This window comes from Papaver somniferum, chromosome 5 (assembly GCF_003573695.1).
Source record: "Papaver somniferum cultivar HN1 chromosome 5, ASM357369v1, whole genome shotgun sequence".
In the NCBI taxonomy this organism is placed as follows: Eukaryota; Viridiplantae; Streptophyta; class Magnoliopsida; order Ranunculales; family Papaveraceae; genus Papaver; species Papaver somniferum.
The window spans coordinates 139,375,030-139,398,630 of record NC_039362.1 but is presented as its reverse complement, the minus strand read 5'-3'; the positions used below and the strand labels follow the sequence as shown (position 1 = coordinate 139,398,630).

The window sequence follows — 23,601 nt, the reverse complement described above, 5'->3', positions numbered from 1 at the left end:
TAAATAAATTTGCTCGGTCGAAGGGACTTCGTCCGCACGGTCGTCTCTTTACTTTTCCTAAAAAACCAACAAATCGTTTTCTCCCATCAACAGATTGGAAACCATGGTGGGAGATCATTCTCTCGGTTGCAATCTCAATTCGTCAAAATGGTTGATCTTAGGTCGGGCTCAGTTGCAAATCCCAACCCTAATCCAAACAACACTAGTACTATCAACAATGGTAGTACTCCAATCACTCCTCACGCTTCCAACGGCGGTGCTGATGCTACCCCTCAAGTCAACAATACCGGTGCTCATGCTGAGACCAATACTGGTACAGGTGACAATCCTCTCTTCGACTGAGCTCCCTAAGAAATCAAAGAAAATCCACCTACTATTGACGGTCTCATGAAGGTCCGGGAAGTTCTCGCCAAAAACCAGATTGACATGGCTACAACAGAGAATGCGATATGTGCTCATCTCAAGAACTTCACAGACAAGTTTTTGCCCGAATAAGCTCAGTCCCAACGTCAGTCAGAGAAATAGAAAGGGAAAGCCAAGGAAGTATCCTCAACTGTTAATCCTAAAATCTCCCCAATCCATGTCCTGGAGGATGATAAAGTACGCGCTGCAGACGATCCACCAGCGAAAGAGCCATCTAGTATCATCACTCGTGAAGATTTGGAGCGCCTCTTGGAGAATCGTGAAAAAGATTAGACATCCTCTGTCCATTGTCACCAACCTCCATACCTTGTTGTTACACAAAGGATTCCTCTTCTGAAGGGTTATACCTCTCCAACGTTCACTCTTTATGATGGAACATGCAATGCTCGATAACACGTTTCTCGGTTTCTGGAATCATTGGACGAACATGAGCACAACCATGTCGTCCGTCTGAAGGAATTTTCAAATACTTTGACAGGAAGGGCATACACCTGGTACAACAATATCGCACCAGGAAGCATCACCAGTTGGGGAGAGATGATTAATGCTTTCTACAGGAAGTACCTCTTCGTCTCGGAAGAATTTACTCTCTCTGATCTGGAAAGCATGTTTCAGAAGAACAATGAGCATCTGAACAATTATGTAAAGAAGATCAGAGTCCAAGCATTGGATTGTCATGACCCAAAATGATCCCGGTCTACAAATATTTATTGAAAATCTCCAATTCCAGAATTTCTTAGAACTTCATGAAGCGGCAAAGCGATCAGCAACCACCGATCCTTCTTTACTAGAAAGAGTAAAGTCTACAAAGATTTAGGAACCTCGTGGAACTCACGACAGCCGACGCCTAGTCAACTAATAATACAATCTCCAACCTTCCACAAACGTTGTTGTTGAAGGAAGAAAAAGGAAAGCCAAGGCACCACAACACAAACATGCTTCTCCAATATCTCAGGCTCCTCCAAAGGCGCAAAGAAAGGATAACTAATCCTGAAATGCACAAACCTCGACCTAGCATCAACAAACGGGAAAACGATCATGCCGACTCAAACTTCCTCTTCCTATTGAATAAGTGATCGAGTTACTGGAATTCTGGATTCAAGACGGTGCAATAAAATTTCCATTTATCAGGAGAGAGCCAAATGAATAAGAAATGGAGAATCCCAAGTATTGTCGCCTTCATAGGTCCATGAATCATCCAACAAGTGACTGCAATGTTTTGAAGCACATCTTAAAAGAGAAGGTTGATCCAGGAGAGCTTCAACTGGGGACTGAAGGAGTGCACTAGGACCCTCTCTCAATCAGAACATCAATCTCCGAGAAACCTTTCAACGAAGCAGTTCAATCCTTGGTGGAGCATATGTAAAGACGTCTATCCACCCCAGAAGTAATCCTTGAGACTTCAGCCACAGACAAGGATATGCATAACTAGGGAATGCTTGCTATACTAAATCTCAAAGGAAACGAATTTGTAAGAACATTGATCGATACTAGTACTGCCATCAATATTATTCCACTGAAAACCCTTAGAGACGCAGGCATCACTCGACAAGAAGCTACTCATGCTCCCATCTCAATCAAAAACCGAACGCTCAGAGATGTTTATGGTTACATTACTCTCAAAGTGAAAATAGGTTCATCATGGACATAAACTAAGTTTCACATAATCAGGAAGATCCAGGATATGACATGATCCTCGGACGAGCGTGGATCCACGCTGAAAAGATAGATACTGACAAAGCGCCTTTTGTTGCATATCTATCCAATGAATCAGGTTTCGATCCAGAGGATTTGGTCGACGTTTCATCATCAGGGCACTTGGATGAACTTCGAAATTTGACGAGGTTAAAGCAAGAACCTGCAAAAGATGCATAGACATTCATAGGTTCCACATTTAGGAAAGTCGCATTCCTCCCATGTCTATGCCATCTATTTACGACATGCTATCCTAGCATGGGGACTCAATTCTGCTAGAAAGTATGCTATTGCAAGACGTTATGAATGGGTAGCTTCACCAAATTGATATTTTGTCAAGTGGTTGAATCTAACACCTCTCCGAATCGAGCATCTCACTAAGACATTCATTTATGAGATGATGTTCAAGCACGACAAAGAATATTTTGGGTATTCCCCGTAACCTTTGCATGAGTGTCCATATGTGACACGAAATCATATATCTTTGATGTTAATACAAGTGTGGAACCCTACCGCAAAAGGAGTGCCGAATCAATAGAAGAAACTCAGGGCCGAGATGATCAAGCCTAAGACATTCAACGCTTGAGGGATGTGACGCTTCAATGCTCAAGCATCTAACGTTTGAAGCATTTAGGATTTTCTTAAATTATCCGTTATTGTCAACTCCTCCAACTTGCATTAAGTAATTGAATCTCTCAAACCAAAAGAAATTCCCTATAACTGTCAATCGCCTACTTCTCCAAGGCCAACCGAAATTCATAAACCTATCATCTATGAGTGTTACATTCTTCAAAATCCTTCAGTTGTACACAGAATCAAAGAGTACACCTTTGGTAATATCGCCCCTAGATTTAACACGAATATATTGATGACGACGCACTGAAACACAATCGATAAGTCTTCACTATCCCCATGATAAGACTTCTGAAGCATATGCAACATCATTCGTCCATGGATGGAACAAACTCCTTCAACATATATCTTTTTCTAAGTAGATGAACACCTCTGGATGCACTTGGGGACTTAATCTTGTTGGAAAGATCAATTCAGACCGATTTCAATAAATGTGTTCCACATAATAAGTCATGGCAACCTGATGTGATACCATGAAATGTCACCAACTTTGCACGACTAATTAAGGAACTTCTTCTCCTCACCGATCACACCCAGAATGGAGACTGTTGCTGTTATCTGCCGCGACTACATCGATTCCTTGACAATGCCACTTTATAGTAAAGTCATAATGTTTGAGAGGATTTGGGTTGAACTCCCAGTACACCCTCATCTTAGGAATTCTCAACTCATCAATTAGTTATTGAATATAAAGGCTCATCGGATGGAGGATTAAAGACTATGTCGATAATCATGGTTTTAACTTTTTGGTCTCTTGAGCAACTTCAACCATGGTATCAGCATCAACAATGATCTCTAGAGGAACTCCATCCATGGTCTCAGCATCAACAAGTATCTCTAGAGCGTAATTATTTGTGATCTCAGCATCTACAACGGTCTTACGAGCAACATCCTGCTTCATCAACTGTGCTTTCTCTACATCCTAAGCCTGGAAGTGTTACTCGGTGGATCATACTTCTACAAGCACTAATGATTCATATCACGATGTCTAGACATGAAAACATGTTAACATGAAAGTCTTCCCAAAGCTTTCATGACGGACGAGCACAAACCAAAGTCTTCTACAAGATGTTCTCATCACCTCTACAAATGAGATATAACACACTTCAGGCCATGGGTTTACAAAAACGTACCAACGGGGTGAGGAATGGTAAAACTCTTCCTTGAAAAAATATGTTCTTCCATGTATCTACTACAACATACCAAAATGGCGCATCAATCGGACGTACGAGCTGATAGATATGGCCTTTACTGTAAGGTCTACGAAATCTAACAAAATTTGTGCGGATCACAAATTACAAATGTGCACGCTTCGTTAGCTGACCTATACAACTCGAAATTGAGTGATCTTTTTCTCATATGATAATCAGTCTCTTAGCTTCAAAAGTTGGGGTTAAGCACCAAATTCTGACGTCGTATGAGGTTTCTACAGCTTCCAGAGCATACAACATGCAAACAGCAATTCTTAGACGGGATTCATAACCTCCACAGTCGATTGATGTTGACCAGATCTTTCCACTAAGTCCTTCATCAAGGTACCTCCGACTTCGACCAGCTAGGTCTTTACACCAAGTTTTTTTACATGGGTCCTCTATCTTGGTCTTGACAGAAGAAGGGAAAACAAAAAAAGATATTTAAAAATATTGGGGACTGACGGTCAACTGATCATGACGATCAGTTTCACAGTCCAAGACCCATGACTGGCACCGGGATCCTCTGTGCTAATCATTCATCATTAAAGGAATAATACAACTGGAACGTACAACCATGGTCACTACAGCATACCCTCTTCATAACAACCTCAATTATGGTCCCCTGACCAGGGTTTCAGAAGTGATGTTTCTACGACGGACAGAAAAAAAAAAGATGGTACTGCAAGCACCAGGTTCATGTATGAATCAAGGGGTTCAGATTTTAAATGAATCAATGACATTTAAATTCTTCCCATGACCACCAATGGTCGGTTTCATGCCCTCTTGTCCGGTCTTTCATTTTTCATAATTAGGTTTTATTACCTAACGCTCAGACGAGCACTATTTTAATAAATGATTACACCAGCATATAATCATTCTTTCCCCAACTGGTCCGCAAAGGACTTTGGTGCTTGCTCATTCGAGCATCTGTGTGATACATGGTCGGCTCATCATCCCATGTATCCAGTCCTTGCACTTATTGATTTTCAGTAAATCATGAATCGATCAGCAATCGATCAAAATTAGGGTTTAGAATTGAATGTTGTGCAAAGCATAATTTTGAATAGGTTCAAACACCACTATTTTATGTTGATCAAGTAGTCAACATTTTATGATATAAAATTCGATCCAGCTACCAATATTTTGAATCATTGGTCGTGTTACCAATAATCATCAGACGAGCAATATTTGCTCAGTTTATCAATGTTGATTCAACAATTAATATTTAATAATTCCTCAAACGAGCAATATTTGCTCAGGAGAGCAATATTTGCTCAAACTAATAATATCGATTCAACTATTAATATTCAGCAATTCATCATACGAGCAATGTCCGCTCAGATGAGCAATATTTTGCTCAGATTATCAATATTCATCATGTTGATTCAACAATCAACATTCATTCGGGAACTACACATCTGTATCACAGACATGCTCAATCCATGAATCATAGATCATTCGTCAATCATGCTCAACTCAACAATATCAATACTCATCGTCTGATCAAGTCAACAACTGACTAATTAAATACACGTCTTCTTTGCAGACTCCACAATCATGAGACATCAATCATGTCACATGGGGGGATATTAACTAGGATTTTGGTTTGGTGGCCTACGACACGTGTATTTACCCACGATGAGAATGTGATTAAGTCGTGCAAGCGGTTAGAGGAGTTAGCAAAGTAGTGGGTGTACAATCAACCAAGTATCTGCACAGTGAGTAACTGGTTTTAACACGATTTCCCACTCTTTCACTCCACCAACCGTCACACTTACTGGGATCAATGTGTCTACTATTCTTGCAATATAAGTTTCTGAATCCATGATTGAAAGAACAAGAAGGCTCATCTGAACAAAGAATTTTCATCGCACAAGAATTCTCACTATTTGAGCAATCACTCTCAACGGAGCAAACATTCAATCAATCAGAACTTATCTTATTTCGAACTCAATATTTCACATCGGAATTCATAACACATCCATAATCCTTGATCAACATTGATCTCACACACTTCTTAGCTTTCCTCCTACATACCAACCCATCCTCTCTTGTGACTGAATTGACTCTGGAACGGCCATTGTCTTGGTTTAGGCCGAAGTCTTACATATTGATCTCTCCAACTCAAAGCACTCCCGTGCAGTGCATCTATTTGCAAAAGGTTAAAGCAATTTGCTCGGTCGAAGGGTCTTCGTCCGTACGGTCGTCCCTTCATTTTTCCTAAAAACCCAGCAAATCATTTTTTTCCCACCAACATATTGATGACCACGGTGGGAGATCATTCTCTCGGTTGCAATCTCAATTTGTCAAAATGGTTGATCTTAGGTAGGGCTCAGTTGAAAATCCCAACCCTAATCCAAACAACGCTACCACTAGCAACAATGATGGTACTTCAGTCACTTCTCACGCTTCCGACGGTGGCGCTGATGCTACCCCTCAAGTCAACAATACCGGTGCTTATGCTGAGACCAATAATGGTACAGGTGACAATCCTCTCTTCGGCCGAGCTCCCGAAGAAATCATAGAAAATCCACCTACCATAGCCGATCTCATGAAGGTCCAGGAAGTTCTCGCCAAAAATGAGACTGACATGGCTATAACATAGAAGGAGCTATGTGCTCATCTCAAGAACCTCACAGATAAGTTGCTGCCTGAACAAGCTTAGCCCCAACGTCAGTCAGAGAAAGGGAAAGCCAAGGAAGTATCCTCAGCTGGTGATCCTAAAATCTCCCTAATACATGTCCTATAGGATGATGAAGTCCGCGCTGCAGACACATCAAATGAGCCATCCAGTTTCATCACTCGTGAAGATTTGGAGCGCCTCTTGGAGAATCATGAAAAAGATAAGACATCCTCTGTTCATCGTCACCAACCTCCATACCCTGCTGCTACACAAAGGATTCCTCTTCCGAAGGGTTATACCTCTCCAACATTCACTCTTTATGATGGAACAGACAATGTTCGAGAGCTTGTTTCTCGGTTTCTGGAATCATTGGGAGAACATGAGCACAACCATGTCGTCCGTCTGAAGAAATTTTTTAAGTATCTGACAGGAAGGGCATACACCTGGTACAACAACATCGCACCATGAAGCATCACCAGTTGGGGTTTGCTCACTTTTATTCTTACCTAACACCTTTGCATATTCTCTTAGTTGTTTTTTAATTTCTTTTTTGCTTGGCCTACCTTTGCGTTTGCCTTTTGCCGGTTCATGAACATTCTCCAAAGTTTGTGGATATATGATTTTTCCCATGTCATTCCAAAAGATTTGCTTTTGGAGTTTGTTCATGCCTCGATACATCTCTAGTACGGTTCTCCCCATTTCGTTATCACCAAACTCTTCTCCGTCTTGTTCTCCCTTAGGAGGAGGGATGAAAGTTAGATGCTTCCAAAATGGTTCAATGTCGCTTAAAGGGATTACGCCATGCTCGTAGTTGATTATCATATGGCGACAAGGAAGTCCCATAGACTTCTTCATGTTACAAACACACACCTCTTCTCGCTTGGTTTCCCACTTATCATTCAACTCGACTTCTATAATCAACAACTTCATACATTGCCGAGATACGTTGTAATGGATTCCCTTAAAAAATTGGTGATTATCATATTTTCCAGTTATTTTGAATATACGGCTTTTTTGGAACTTTTCTTTAATTCTATCAAAGTCGCGCTTGAAGTAATTTTCCATAGCATTCCACACGGTTACGAAATTATCAACACATCCAAATAGATTCTTTTTCAACCGGTGGTGAGCCGACTCTACCAAACTTGTCACTTGATTTCCCAAGTGTTTATGTTGGTTGGTATAGGCAGAAACAAACCTCTCTTTGTGTGGTTCCAACCATTGGCGAAGAACATACGATACAACAACGGGGTAATCGGGAGTATCCCAATGGCCTATAAACTCCGCAAGATTTAGATGATACTCTTCCTCGGTAAGAAACCAACATAATGACTCTCATTCACCATTGAAAGCAACCCATTTAGCGTAATTTAGTTCGTATTGTTTTTGAACTTCCTCTTTTGCATCCGCTCGTTCATCTTCCGGTAGCTTCTTAATCTCATCATATCCTTTTTTATTGGGTGGACAAATTATTGTCTTGCACCTATTCATAAAATTACACCATATATGGAACGTACAAAGCATATTATGTGCCAGTGGGAACACTTCCTCTATTTCATTCATCAATGCGACTTCATTGTCGATCACTATAACCCTAGGAATATCATCACCTCGGAAGATTGCCTTAACTTGTTGTAGTTCCCAAATGTAACCAGGTTCTTGCTCATCCCTTAAGAAACAAAACGCCACGGTAAACGGTGACTTTGTCGAAGTACTCCCAATAATATTCAACAATGGCATCTCGTACTTGTTCGTCTTATAAGTGCAATCCATTATTAGAACTTCATGAAAGCATTGTGCCAATTGAACACTCATCGGATGCTCAATGAAGAGTTGTGTTATATCTCCGTCCGAATCCACATACTTTTGAACCGCGTAGTCTTTATCTTTAGCCAAAAAAAATTAAATTGTTGCATCACTTGTCTATCTCTCCATTCTTTCTTTCTAATTGTCTCAATTGCATTGTAAATGGTGGACAAAGATGAGTGGTTATCCTTGTTATCCTCCTTTGGTAATTGGAGCATTTGAAGCGGTGAAATACTCATTTTCCTCATTTTAGCTACCTTGTTCATCTCTTGAGGAGTTAGCTTTGCCGCCACGAAATGTCCTTCAAGATGCTCCGGACGAGGGTGGTTATGACGACCTTCCATAACCCTGTAGAGAACCCATCCATCCAAATTTTTGTTGTAATGAAATGCTAGCTTGAATGGGCATTTAATCTTCTTTGAGAAAGTTTTTTTCTTCCTTTTTGTCTTTCCTACATTAACATGACCCTTCCTCTTGTGGATTTTCTCGAGATCACCGCTTCTCTAACAAACCATTTCAAAGCGAGTGTGTCTTTCTATCCCATTCAAAACTAATACACACATGTCTTTTTGTGCATGTTGTCTAGTCCAACTCTTTGCCTCTACCGGATCTTTGAATACCAAGTCATTCATGTAGTGATGGGATGTACCATCATACAAAATATCAATTGGGGAAGGTTGATTTTCCATTGGTATTGGATCACATGCAACCTACGAGAAATAGCACAACGTCAATACCAACGGCAAACAAAAAACACTTACATGTTCGACGATGTAAACAATTTTATCGACCTTTCCGAACAGAGAGTTCGGTTAAATAATCTCTAGAAAAAGTTTGCGATATTTCCGAACTTGTTCTTTGGATTTTCTCCTTAAAAGTTCGGCAACAAAATTAGTACACTCGACTAAATCGAACTCTAAAGTTCGGTTATCTATTCCATAAAAGTAATTTGCGATCTTGCCGAACTTTAAGTAGTAAACTCGACTAAACTAAACTATTAACTGTATACTGTATAAAAATAGTTCGGCTACGTTTTCTGGAAAAAGATGGCCGAACTCTTAAAAACCTCCATTAGAATAGAGTTCGGTTAATTACCTGCGTCTGCTGAAGTAAGTAACCTAACTACACATACAGAAAAGTTCGGTTACTTTTTCTGCAGAATAGGTAACCGAACTACTATGACCTAGCCGAAATTTGTTCCTGAAATTTTCAGTTTGGCCAATTTTTTTGCACAATTCAAGCTACATTAACTAAATTTGAGCCATACTTGAGTAGCCATAAATTCATCTTCTGGTTGTGGCTGATAAAATCCATCATTTGGGTCGTTAGCTTGAGTTTGGGGTAAAAAGCATTCACCATCTAACAAATAACTCATATTGTGATCGTTATAAATATTGACAAATACACTAGGAGATGAAGGAGGTTCCGATTCTGAGGAGGAGGTATTATCACAAGAACCACTCATATCATATTTACCAAACTCGAAAATAAGATTTTTTGGGTTCTTCCCTCTTCTTCTTCTTCTTCTTCTTATCCTCCTCCTCCTCTCTCAATAATTCTGATTCTAATAAAACTATCCTATTAATAACTCACTAATCGCTAATTAATCATTACACCAACACTAATTAATCATATATTAACTATTTAATTACCAAAGGTTTTTTTGGTATTAACAAAAAACTAAGATAAGGGGTGACTCAAATTTACTTCAAATATCCACCCAAAAAAGAAATAGTAGCCCCCCCACCAAAATGGAGTAGTGCCCAAAAAACGGTTCAAGGTATATGAAATTAGCTAGTTAGCTTCCAAGCCATTTTTGCCTTATAAGAGCAAGTCTAGTGGGACTTGCAAACTAACAGATTTTTCCATCCTATGTCTACGGTAGGAATGGAAAACACTCAAAATGGATGGACAAACCCTTAAATAAAAGGGTTAATTTGTCCATCACGTTTCAGGTTGAGTCGAGCGTATCACTTAAGGCCGGTCGGCCTCAGTTGGATCGAGGCTCTGTTCACATGGAGACGAGTCTCATCTCAGTGTGAGAAGACCGACCTTGATTGAGCCGCCAACGGCTATTTTCATCCAACGACTCTCATTCCATTCTATATAAATCCAACCAATATATTTCAACTCCAAAATCATACCTTCTCCACCTTCTATACTCAACAACTTCTTATCATTTTCACTTCAATCTTAATCTTTCAATTTGAAAATCCTAATCTCAAAATCTGTTGGGAAAAAACTCCCCAAATAGTGGTTCCTAGAATTCATGGTCCCAAGTATACTCAAGAAGAGGATTTATCTCTTTGCACAACTTATGTTTTTCAAAAAGAGATAATATCCATAGTAATGGGATTTTTTTCGCAAACGACGTTTTGGCAAAATATTTTTGCAATGTTTGCTCATGGATTGTCGAGTCGTTTTCAAGCAATTATTCATGATGTCAACCAATTTATTGGTCTGCTAATGTGAACTAAGCAAAATAGATTTAACAATGAAAACTGAAGCTGGAGTGATCCAAAGAACCCTAACGGTATGGCAACATACTAACGACAAACCTTTTCTTTTATTAGCTTGTTTCAGCATCATTAGAGATATTCACAGGTTCAACCCTTTCTGCTTCCAGCCGCTCCACAAGCTGCTCCACCAGCCGCTCCATGAATGAGGATGTTGATTACCTCGATTTTATGATTTGGTAGTTAATTGAGTCTAATGTAATTTATTTAATATAATGTACTCTGATCCAACAATATAAAATTTACAAATATCCATGACGTAGTTTAAGATATACACCATTTCTATATTTTAATATTTGTTATTTACAACGATATTATTGGAAAAACATACTTAAAAATATCTCTCTTTCTTCATTGTCTTAAATATTGTGCAAATGTGACATAGTTCATCTCTCGTGAGACGAAAAGGGTATTTATTTGATGATCATGGCCCATTTTGGTATTTAACATAATTAAACTTCTTTATATGCAATTGCAAGATATGATTTCTTGTGTATTCACTCCATTCTTCACAGGATTCACATCCACATGAGCATGTCCCTCTTGATAGGTGGGATGACAGTGGTTGTGGATCCCAGGCATAAGAATCGACCTTAAAAATTTAAACCATTTCCAACACATAAAATTTAGGGTTTTCCCGATGATTCAAAATCACAAACCAGATCCCAATCACTTGGGTATGAAGTATATATATATTACAATCTCCATCTCTCTGACCCATGTACTCCCCTAGTAATTATAGTTTGGTAGTCTACTTGTTCAGTTTCAATTTCCTTTGAGAAGATCTTCAACCATAAATTAACTCTTTTGTATTAACTTATACTTCCTCTCATGGCTGCCAATTTCTAGACTTCGTATCACTGGTGAGGCTTTCAATTTTATCAATTAAAACTCAATTATTTTTAAAATTTTGTAGAGTCAAGAATTCTGAACGATTCTTTGATGATTAATTTGTAGAAAACAACTACTAGCTATAGGTCAAGAATATGTAGATATGGTTCGTTGTCTTGATAAGGAAAAAAGACTCATTGTTGAGGAATTTAAGTACATTAAGATGCATATGGATAATTATAATTAGTCCCCCTTAAAATCCCAATCTCCCTACTTCAATCAAGTTTGAATTGTAAAAGGAATCTTTTGTCCTGGTTCCTCATATGAAGATGTCTCGGATGTGTCAATCCTCGAATCTTTTCTTATTGATAGTTTGATACCTTCCTGTGCAGCGAGTTCTTGTCGGAAGACTCATGGGATGAATCGGACGTCTCGACTCGGGCTTCCTTTTTGTTTGATATTCTCCTGTGTCGTAGGTCACCATGGGATCGATGACTCTAGAAAAATCTACCTTGATCTTGACATTCATATCCTGATTCAGCAACCTCGTTGGATGCTTTGGACCCTCATATGGGTCGTCATGACGTGTCCGGTATCTCCACTGTTGGTGGTTCCTTTGTTGCTCCTTCAATTGAAGGTTTTTCTTAGGGTGTGTTCTTCAAGAAGTCAGGCTGCCCGATCCTGGTCTTCCTATATATTGTTGTCGAGTTGCCGATTTTTTCTCCAGGTTTATATTTTTCCTCTTGTGGTTACCCAAAATCGGTGATAGGCTAAAAGTTAGGGTTTTGAAAGTGAGTTACGGGTGGTTGGGTCATAGACGCATTTATGTGTCTATTTTGATCTCGATTCTCTATATTTTTAGTGCTCATTTTTGCACTTATTGTTAGAGCACTGTTCGGTCGAACTCACAATCGTTGATATCTCAAGCTTGTTTGTCAAGTTTAGTTGATCAAAACTATATACTTGATTTCTAGTATACTTATAGCTATGTCTCGGATTAGGATAAAAGTGTGTAGTTGATCCTTAGACTTCACGGCGTTCACCAATTGAAGAAGAAGATCTACTGAAGAGCTTGGAGGAACTTCATCAACAAAAGGTACGTGGAGACTAAAACTTATCTATCACTCAGGAGTCTATTCTATTATTTCTTCTAATGAGACTAAGTCGTATATCTATATAGACTTTTACATTATACACAATTAAAATTTCGACCCGAGTTTATCTCGTATATATATTTCTTGAAATACGTGTTGGAAGCTTTTAGCTTTAGCTAAGTTCATCGTATTCTTGACGAGTTTAGTTGGAAACAATTTATTTGTTGGAAACTAAATATTAAGTCAAGGATGATCATGTGAAAATTACCTTGAACATCTTACATGATTTGTATGAGACAATCATTTGATGTCAACTTTGGAAGTTTCAGTATTGATCGATTAATCACTTGAAAATTACTTGAAGCTAGTGGTATGTGTAAGATTACCATTGATGTCTTCCAAGGATGTTTCAGTGATTAAATGAGAGTTTTAGAACGACTAATATGTCTGTATATAATGCAGGATGTATACATTGTATGCTGATTGTGCAAGTCTAGTTCAAGTCCTGAATTATTGTTTGCGAACTTTGTTTGCGGACTGGTTTACCTGTGAAAAGGTCCAGAACTATTGTTCGCGTACCTTGTTTGTGAACGGCTAGACAAGGCGAAGTCTGGGGCTTCTGTTCGCGTACCCCGTTTGTGAACGGCTGAACAAAGCCAAAGTCCGGAACTGTTGTTCGCGTATTCATTTTGTGAACACAGTGGTCAGGTTCTAAAATCCTTAAGTGTGATTTTCACTATCATGAACTCAAGTTCGTTTGCGAACTAAAGTCCCTGGAACTTTAATGATATAAGGTATGTGAACTAGTTTTACAAACCGTGGGATTATGTTCATGAATTGGTTTTTGTATAAGTACTTTTTACAATTACATACCAAACCGATTTTGTTTCAAATGGTTCATATATATATATATATATATATTTCTATGAGATGACGAACATTTGAACAACTCTCTTGAAACACGTTTAGATTCATTTGATTATCTATGATGATTGATTGATCATCATATTTGATATGGAAGTGTTTATAAGTGTTAATATGGCTAACTTCGGTTAACTATTATTGAGCCAACGGTTATACACGTTTAGGTACGGTTTACCCATATCTAAATATAGGTATATTCATTTGTGGGTATCACGCTAATACCATCTAACGGTGGAGATTGTTTGCTTAGTTTCTAAGCAGACTTAGCTTGAATCTTAAATCAGGAGTTCATCTAATGGTGAATATCAATTGCTTTTCAAAAAGCATTCATTTTTTGTAGGTATGTAGAGCTTCGTAAGGGGAACACATATTCTCAAAATATTAGCTTCGAGTCCAATATCATTTGGTTCTTATTCATAAAAGGCACCCAAAAAAATAACATAGTGTGAGAATAAAAGTGAGAAGGGGTCTCCCTCTTTATTTAAATAAATACAGAAAAGGAGATACAATAAGAAAGCACCAAACAAGTGCAGAAAAGAGCAATCACCAAGGCCAATAACAGTCACAAAGCCAAAAAGAAAGCAAAAGCAGGATTGCTCCATAAAACTAAAAAGAAGACAAACAAACTGCATAAGTCATTGGTTTTCTACTAGTAATCGCATCAAGAATCTCCACCTAAGAGCATCTCCAACGGAAAGTGTAAAAAATTCTATGTGGCTTTTTAATTTAGTCCTTTTATTCATGGAATTTACACATAGAGTAAATATAGTACCTCACATCTAAAAAACCATCTCCAACAGTAAATAATTTTTTAAAAAATATAGTGAAAAATATGACGTGGAGGTGGAGCCGGAGATGTAGATAACACTTTCTTGAACACCTTCATATTTAGTAATTGGTCCCTCCTAATTTGTAGAACTCTACTGTTGAAGATGGATTTATGTCAAATGGGGGTCTAAAATCTTATGTGTCACTTAAAAAAATAAGATTCACCCTCCCCGTTGGAATTCTCTAAAGAGATCTTGTCCTTATTATTTGTTCCATACACAGAACCTTCACTACAAGATAAAAGATGTTGACTATACTTATTCTTATTTCCTAGTATAATCTTGTATTTAAACTCGATAACAAAGTAGCTAGATAGAGACCATGTCCAAATATTTGCCTAGTTCTTACTTGCATGTGCTGAATGCTCAAACAATACACCATTCCTTTTCTAACTCTGCCTTCAGCTGTAAAATTTCATTTTCTGGCAGAATTATTGTTACAGTCCTTCCTTTATTACTTGGCCCTGGAAGTACTAATACCAACCCTGAATCTGCTACTCCCTCGACCATGTAGTTCGCGAAAGCCGGATTATGTCCTTTAGTTCCATTTCATAGATTTTGGACTCTTCCAAATCAGATTTGCTCCATACACAACAAAATCTGACAAACCTCCATCTTTCTCCATCACTTGATCCATTTGGCGTTGCTCATGTGTTGTTTGATCCAACATCAATGTCGCCAAGTCGGCCGGATTCGCATCCTTGACATGACATTCAGCCTTCACAATTCCGAATATCTGGTTGTTTCCATAATGCACATCATTTATCCGATTGGAATTGTTTTGACAAACAGTCACAACTCGTGGTTCCGCTTGTGTTCTGATTTTGGCTAAACTGTGCCAAAAGATGGCACAAAGGCATTCGAAAGTTGGAATATGACGAGTTCCACACTGACCATTGATCCTCAACAATATGTTGTTAAGTTTTGCGGGGTTAATTTGGAAACAGGATGTAATCATATTACAGTTATTCACAAACTTCCAATAGTCACCCACCGGATCAACTCGTTTGAAGAATGGCTGGAGATCGACGAAAGATCGGTTTTCTTGTATAACTGTTATAGGTTCAAGTTTTTGCAGATCATGTGGCAGATGACCGGTGGATACTAGTTGTCCCCAAGATTTGATGATATGTGATGCTAAGAATGCATCGCCAAGGACGTGTGCGCAGCTTAGCCCTGTCGACATTCCTCCACATTTGAACCAAGTAAACTGATCGAAAAGGCGAATCACAAGTTAGCAGAGTTACAGAGTGACACATATCAGCAATGGATTTTTTTGCATATTGTCAAGTAAAGAAGTACAAAAAGGTAAAGGGGAAGGATCCGAATATATGGTTAGAATGATATTATCATGACATGGTGGCACCTTTTTTGCTAAAAAATCTAAATGACGATGAGTTTGAAGCTAAGAAGATTTTGGTGACATGTTCCTCGTATGCAATAATTGGTACCAGGAGAGAAAAACATTTCTCATTTCCAAACGCCATTTGATCCAAGTTAACCTTAGCGACAGGATTTAGAAAAGGAAATTTGGTTTGAAAAATAAAATAAACGCCATTCGATCCAACTTAAAGTTAGATCTCCTTGGAGTAATTGTTAATTCTGGATGAGATCAACAGTGCTGACAGGTACGTGCAGCTTGAAGTGTGCTGCACTGCCTTAGAGCCGTGTCTCTAGTTCTTTCGAGTTTTGGTAGAGCTAAGTTAGTTTAAGTATATGTTAAATCTTAAATGGCTCACACATGACTAGTAATAGTTTATGCAAAGTCTAGTGACTTGGGTCTCTTAAATCAATATCATTCTTAATATCTTATTTTTGAGTATGTCAGAAAATTAATCCAAGCTAACCTCAAATTGACTTGTCATGTACAAATTTGGATCTAAGTCTTAGGAAAAGTACTTCCTCAAGTCAAGTTTAAAGAAAATGATTTAAGCTTCGAGTATATACGTACACTATTATATAATATGCATGGTTTCACCATGTCTATAAATCCAAAAAAAAGGCAAGTGAAAAGATTAGTAATACCTGAATAAGAACTGGAGGAGAAATAGCTAGGTCTGGAGTTCCAAGAACCTGGTTATATACAAGAAGTTTATGAAGAGAACAATCCTTCATCTCTAGAAACTCCTCCATCGTGTACTTACACTTAGCTTCAATCATTCTCACACCGGCATCGTTACATTTGATGTACGGTCGTCGACTGGATTCATCAGATCTTCGAAACCTTCCACAATACATACTAAAGCTGCTAAACAGTGTATTTATCGATTCTTTGATCTTGGAGATAGTAAAACCATCAACTGCTTCCTTTGGAAAGAAATATAATCCTAGAAGATAATGTAGTTTCATAGCCAAATCCATGTTAGTTGGTTCATAAGTTACTCCAGACTCGGTGAACTTACCCGGTATAACCGAGGATATTTTCAAGTCGTAAACCGGGTTTTCATGGATAGAAGTACTCATCCTTACAATCTACAGAGATCGAGAGAGTTGAGAGAGATAGAAATCAGTTCGATGCATATTTTGGATAGCCTTTCTTCAACTTTTATAGGACTGAACGAAGGAGCTAGTTAGGTATATGTTCTCATATATTCATTTAATGGGGATGCATAATTTAGCTAGCTTCAAATGCACGTAGTTTAGCTTCAACAGCAAAAATAACCTTGCAAGCTGCATGCAACAGTACTACTACACGAAAGGTCAAACCCTCTTGCTATCTATCCGTGGTCTTTATTGCGCATGTTAAAGGTGATGGGGCTGCTAGTTAATTAAACAGACTAGTTGCGCAATAAATTAATGGGTACATCACCCCAACTGACCACCACCATCTCTTAATGCTGGGCATACTGACCACCACCACCATTATGGGACTTAAAGGTTCCTCTAGGTTTATGTGGACGTGATAGATAATGATCGGCATAGCTAGAGAAATTCTAACTGCGGATAAATATAGCCGGTGATCGCGACTTGATGGTCATTCTCAGTCAAAGTCAAAAGTGAGGCCCTTATCACTTGGGTATGCAGTAAATATCACGATCTCTCTCTCTCTCTGTGTATGAGTTTCACTCATATACTTCCTCCCCCTTGTAATATCATCTATCAGTTTGGTGGTTTACTTGTTTCAGTTTCAAGTTCCTTGAGAAGATCTTGAACCCCAAATCAGCTCTTTTTCTATTAACTTATACTTCATCTCATGGCTGCCAATTTCTGGACTTCCTCTCACTGGTAAAGTTTTCATTTTTATCACTTAAAACCCGTTAATTTTTGATTTTTTCAACGTTAATTTTTTTCTGAATGATTCTTTGATGATTTGTAGGAAACAACTACTAGAACAGGAAGAAGTTGATGTGGTTCACTCGCCTGATAAGGAAAGGGGTCTTACTGTTGAGGAATTTAAGTACATTAAGATGCATATGGCTAATTGTAAGTAGTTCTCCTCAAAACTCCAATTTCCTACTTTAATCCAGTTCGAATTATAAAAGGCATCTTTTTGTTAATGGTTTTAGGGTGTTCATGAAATTCTGTAATCTGGGGGTTTGGGGGTTTTTAAATAAAATCAGAATTTGGTTTTTAGGGTTTCATATAAGGTTTTTATAAAAGGGTTCATTTTTATTTGCCCTAGTTTATGTCATTACTGTAAAATTGTGGATTTCATTTAAAACTGATGCATCTATGGTGAATAGGGCACCTCAGGCACACTGAATTCCCAAGTGGTGTATCAATTTTTATAGGAATGTCTGGCTTGCTGACATTCTTGTTAGTCTAGATTTCCCTTGGATTCTCCATTCTTTCCTATTAGGTTTTGCGAACGACATTTTAGTAATTTGAGGGGCTGAACTACATCTTTTTGCTAATTGCTTTAGGGTGTTATGAAGTTCTATAATCTTGGGATTTTGTAATAAAATCAAAATTGCAGGGTTTCGAATAAGGTTTTTATACAAGGCTTCATCTTGTTGCCCTAGTTTATTTCATTATGTAAAACTTCTACAGTGAATAGCGCAGCGCATGCGCACTGAATCCCAGAGTGTTGTATCAATTTTTATAGGAAAGTCTGGCTTGCTGATATTCATGTTAATTAGTCTTTTAGATCCCCTCTAGATTCTCCATTCTTTCCTATTAGGTTTTGCGGACGACATTTTAGTAATTTGTGCTATACCGTTCTGTCAGATTACTGCTTCTTAATTGCAGAAGATTGTAGTTGGGGTAACATATACTACCTATTGTTATCTATTCATGACTATATGCGTTACTAGTGTTTGTTTTTTTTGTTATCATTACTTTCAATTCGAGCTTTATTTTTTTGTTTTTTGCGTGTTTGCTAACTTCCTTTTCTGCTTCCAGATATCTGGAAGCTGGCTCAACTTGTTAAAGTAAGGCAAAGGTATGACCTTTTTCTTGTGTTACATAACTGTAACTTGCTTCTGAAACTATTGGTCCTGCAGAAACTCTGCTGTTGAAAATTGTTTCCTTCTTTGTTCTTCTTTCTTGGATATCTTTGCTTATAAAGAGCATTTTACATAAATGATTCTTGTCACTGAGAAATTTATGTCTAATAAGGCTTTTAAGAGATATTTTAGAAATAATTCTAAGAAACTAATGGAGTTTCAAAAAAAAATGAGTTTTTTGAATTTGAACTTATGTGCCTGTTATTTACTCATTTTGTTTATTTCCGTCTTGGACATAAGTTGGTCAATGCCAAATTGAATTCATATTATCTGTAACGCATGTCTCGATTTTTCAGGGTGGTAGCTACTGCAGTTGCTTACATGAGGCGTGTTTATACAAGGTGTGTTACAAATTTACATTCCTCGGATACTTATGGAAAAGGCTAAGCTGGTCCTTCCTCGGTTCCATGTATCCATGTTTGGCAATTAATATGTTAAATTTCCTGTGTGAATTAAGGGCCAGCTTGGGTTGCACACCTCTTTTTCCTTCTCTTGATAGAGTTCTCTTTTACAGGAAGATGTAACAAATGCACTATAAGTCAGACATAACATCTAGCTTTGCATCTGTTAGAAAGTCTCAAATATATGATTTACTGAATTTGTAGGTTGGGAATTCTGCTTCTCCCAATTAGTTAGCATGAATGTGCAATGGTAAAATGTTCTACAAGGTGTGTAACTAGATATTGTTTGCGAAGGGATCACCTTAGCAACACGTGTGCACCCCACGAAATGTGAACACTGTCCGAGGTGTACAATACTTAAAGCAAGTCGAATCCTGTAGATGTATGCATACTTCCCAACAGGTAGTTTAGGCAAGATCTTAAGCCTATTATATGTGCTAATTTGCCAGTGTAAGATGCTCTGATGTGCCATATACCATCTTCAGACCAATTCAGTTAGTCCAGCCAAGTTTGTTGTGAGTTTGAGAAGTTTGGATAGCTTTACGTATTTTATCCTTTTTTCGTTGAAAGGCAGAATGATCTCTGAATGGTCAAGAATCTCAAGGTATTGACTTAGGCCAAGCTTCAGAATCAGTCATCACACCTCAACCCCGTTGGATCGGTCCAACTCATAACTGATCCTTCATCACACCTTTATATGTGCCTCGGGAGACACAACATTAAAACTTGAAGACCTTGGTGCCTTTGCTCAATCATGTTAACTGGGAGGATAACATCAGAGTTTTTGACACTGATTATTGAAGAGGTAGAACGTAGAAATCATATGTATTCTACCCATTGGACCTCCCTCTTTCCTTCCACCACACAAAACCTCTGAACAACCACTATCTTGACTTGGAGGTTTGGGGTCAATATTTACACCTCAATTTCGCTGATACGCCCACGTCTGAAGACAACCTAATACACTATAGTATGTAATACGTATAGATCTCCATATAAGTTGTCGCTGAGACGATGTTAATATGTTGTCGCTGAGACAATGTTAATATGCAAGATTAGAATTTATAGGTTGATCCAGAGCATGCTAGTATTACTATAATTAAACCCACCATGTAGGTTCACTCAAGTTATCGTGGCTTCTAGTCATGAAAAGACCACCATCTATGGGCATTTGATCATATAAGTTTGTTTTTGCTTGTTATACTTTAACAAAATGGTGTAGGTTAGGTAGAATGTATTTTTATTAACCTGATCACTTGTGATTTCAGAAAAAGTATGACGGAGTATGATCCTCGTCTTGTTGCTCCATCGTGCTTGTATTTGGCCTCAAAAGCAGAAGAAAGCACAGTCCAAGCTAGACTTCTTGTGTTTTACATTAAAAAACAATGTAATGTGCATCTACTTTTTTTTTTGTCTCTTCTCTTCTTATGTTTACGTTCTGATTTTCTATTCTCTTCTGTGGTAGTATAATGATGTTTCACTTTTACTCTGTACTGCAGATTCGGATGAGAAGTATCGATTTGAAATCAAAGATATTCTTGAAATGGAAATGAAGATTCTAGAAGCTCTTGATTATTATTTGGTTGTGTACCACCCTTACCGGCCGTTGTCCCAGTAAGATTGTTTTGCTCTTTAATCCTAACTCTCTTCCCTTTATCATGTTTTAGGAGTTGTTGCTTTTGTGATTTTGACTATCCTATACGGCTTATATTTTGACCTAAATGCCTAAGAATGGCATTAGGAAAAAGGCACTGTGTATGTCTTACTAACATACTGACCGTAAGATTGTTGAATATTAAGGACTAATTCCTTACGGTGAACAGGTTACTTCAGGATGCAGGGATGACAGATATGACTCATTTATCATGGTAAGAATTTTTATCCCTATAAAATATCAAAGTCATGGCACCGTCATGTTGTTAGCTAATACAGCTAGATACTCCGTCCATCTTTGCACACTCGTGTTTTAAACGTCAATGGTTTAACCAATGCTCTTCAATGGCCTGACGTGGTCAATTATAGGCATCATGAACATCATCCTGATGAACGTTAAACTAGAAGTAGACAAACACTAAAAGTGAATATTGTTGAAACACTGATCAATAATCAGACATTTATAATTAATAAGTTGATAGAAGTCCTATTTGGCATCTTTCTTGAATAATGTATCATAGTTACTAATGAGTTGGGGAGATAACTTTAGAGATAAAACTAAATGTTTGCAGCCTTATACTGCATTCTACATAAACATATGATTTCAAAGAACAAATTTTCTTCTGGATTTTTAATATATAGGCAGAGCATGCTGATTGATTTCAAATGTTCGTTATGTTTGCTGAACATGGGGTTTTCTTGACCAGCTTTCCATGCGGCCATCAAAGTCAAACTCTCTACTCACCTCTAGACAACTTCTACTTTTGATTATTCTCCATACTTAATATCCACTTCATAGAATGGCACTTTGAATCATGATCTAATAAGGATTTTTATTCAGGGGTCTTGTAAATGATACATATAAGATGGATCTCGTTCTCATCTACCCTCCGTATATGATCGCATTGGCATGTATATATATCGCAAGTGTACTCAAAGATAAAGACACCACAGCATGGTTCGAAGAGCTTCGTGCTGATATGAACGTGGTAAGTTTTCCTTCATAAGCTTTCTTCAGTCTTATACACGGATCTGTCAATCTGTGTTAACTAATTGGTTTACGACACCCACTGAGGGTTTTGAGGTCTTGCCATTCGTATAATCAGTATGAATCTTACTATTAGTAAACTGTGACAAGATGATATGTCAAGGTTCGTCTTGTTTTTTCTTGATAGAGTGTTTTTGAAAAATTGTCTCATAGTTCTAGAAAAAAGATGATTTAGCATTCTAAAGCAATAAATGATATACGTACTAAGTAATGAACCACACCAAGACTGCAACTGTTTTATACTTGTGAACCATGCAATTTTCACATTTTTATAAATTGGACTGAATACAAGAGAGATATTGCACTATCCTTCTCTATGTTCATCAGTAATGTTACACTCTTTTGTTTATAAGCGTCACTTAAGCTCCACAGCTGTTGCACAGGATGTCTGTTTCAGGATTTTTTGGAATGATGGACTAGTGTAATTTAACCAATCTGTTAAGTATTTTGTTATATAATTATGACTCCGCCAGAAAGGAACAGAGACATCATTGGTTCCTGAACTGGGTAAAGGCTGATTTGACATAAATAACAAGGGATGAGAAAATGGTTAAATTTGTTTGAGTTTCGAGATGATTTTGGTGTTAGGATCTATTGAAGAAAAACGTTAAATTGACTAGACTAGGAGTAAAATTTATTTCAGTTTGTTCAGTGCAAATATGGTTATAAATCTGACAACCAACTCTTGAACTAACAGGTGAAGAACATCTCAATGGAGATACTGGACTTCTACGATAACCACAAGATTCTTCCGGAGGATAGGACCAATGCGATTTTCAATAAAATATCAAAGTCGTAATATTTGCTGAAGCTGCCTTGATTCTCCTGTACGAGTTTGTTTGTAAAGAGAAAAATGGAAAATGTACCCTTTTTGTACTTTTTCTTTTACCACCAATGCATGAGAGCATTGAGAGGCAAAATGTTAAATGACCCTTCATTCTTTGGGTTGTGAAAATTGAGCTCCCAATTTCTAGTATAATGGCTGTCTAGGTGGTTGCTTGGTGTATCTACATTCATTTTCAGCTAATATAAGCATGCCAAGTTTTTCTGACTATGAATGGGTCATGGTATTACCTACCAAGACTTGACTTTACACCCTACTGGAGACATGCACCTGTTAACTTGCTAATAAGCTTGTACTTTGTAGAGATCGTGCTATCAATAGTAAATAATATTCTCAAGTGGACAACTAAATCATGTTTTCCCTTTTCAAAATTTTGGTTTTCTAGCTAGGATATGGTCCCGTGATCATAATTCGTAGACATGTTTGGATTGAGCAAGACAACACAAAAGTAATTAGGTTAAACCATCCCTCTCTTTAGTAATGGCAACTTTGAAATCTTTGTTGCCTTGTTTTTTAATGGTGTTACTTCAGTTTGCTTCTGGTGGTAACAATAATTTGGCACGATAATTTGTTTCAAATTGTATAATGTGATGGTAGAATGGAGACAATTGACATCAAGACAAATCAAGGGAAAGCAAAGCTAGT

General features: G+C 37.8%; 2 protein-coding genes across 2 annotated transcripts; one reads left to right on the top strand and one right to left on the bottom strand.

Annotated features, from left to right (window-relative positions):
• Positions 1–14,931: 14,931 nt before the first annotated feature.
• On the bottom strand, positions 14,932–17,073 carry LOC113279703 (protein ECERIFERUM 26-like). The gene is made up of 3 exons (XM_026528372.1): positions 16,570–17,073; positions 15,111–15,775; positions 14,932–15,076 (listed from the first exon to the last, which is right to left on the bottom strand). The coding sequence occupies exons 1-3, from the start codon at positions 17,026–17,028 to the stop codon at positions 14,932–14,934; spliced, it is 1,269 nt and encodes a 422-aa protein (XP_026384157.1). The 5' UTR covers positions 17,029–17,073.
• A 566-nt stretch (positions 17,074–17,639) lies between these two features.
• LOC113277875 (cyclin-C1-1-like) lies at positions 17,640–23,166 on the top strand. Its single transcript, XM_026526845.1, has 9 exons — positions 17,640–17,790; positions 17,882–17,988; positions 18,907–18,946; positions 19,307–19,351; positions 20,680–20,798; positions 20,911–21,025; positions 21,235–21,279; positions 21,906–22,053; positions 22,810–23,166. The coding sequence occupies exons 1-9, from the start codon at positions 17,759–17,761 to the stop codon at positions 22,909–22,911; spliced, it is 753 nt and encodes a 250-aa protein (XP_026382630.1). The 5' UTR covers positions 17,640–17,758; the 3' UTR covers positions 22,912–23,166.
• The last annotated feature ends 435 nt before the right edge of the window (positions 23,167–23,601 follow it).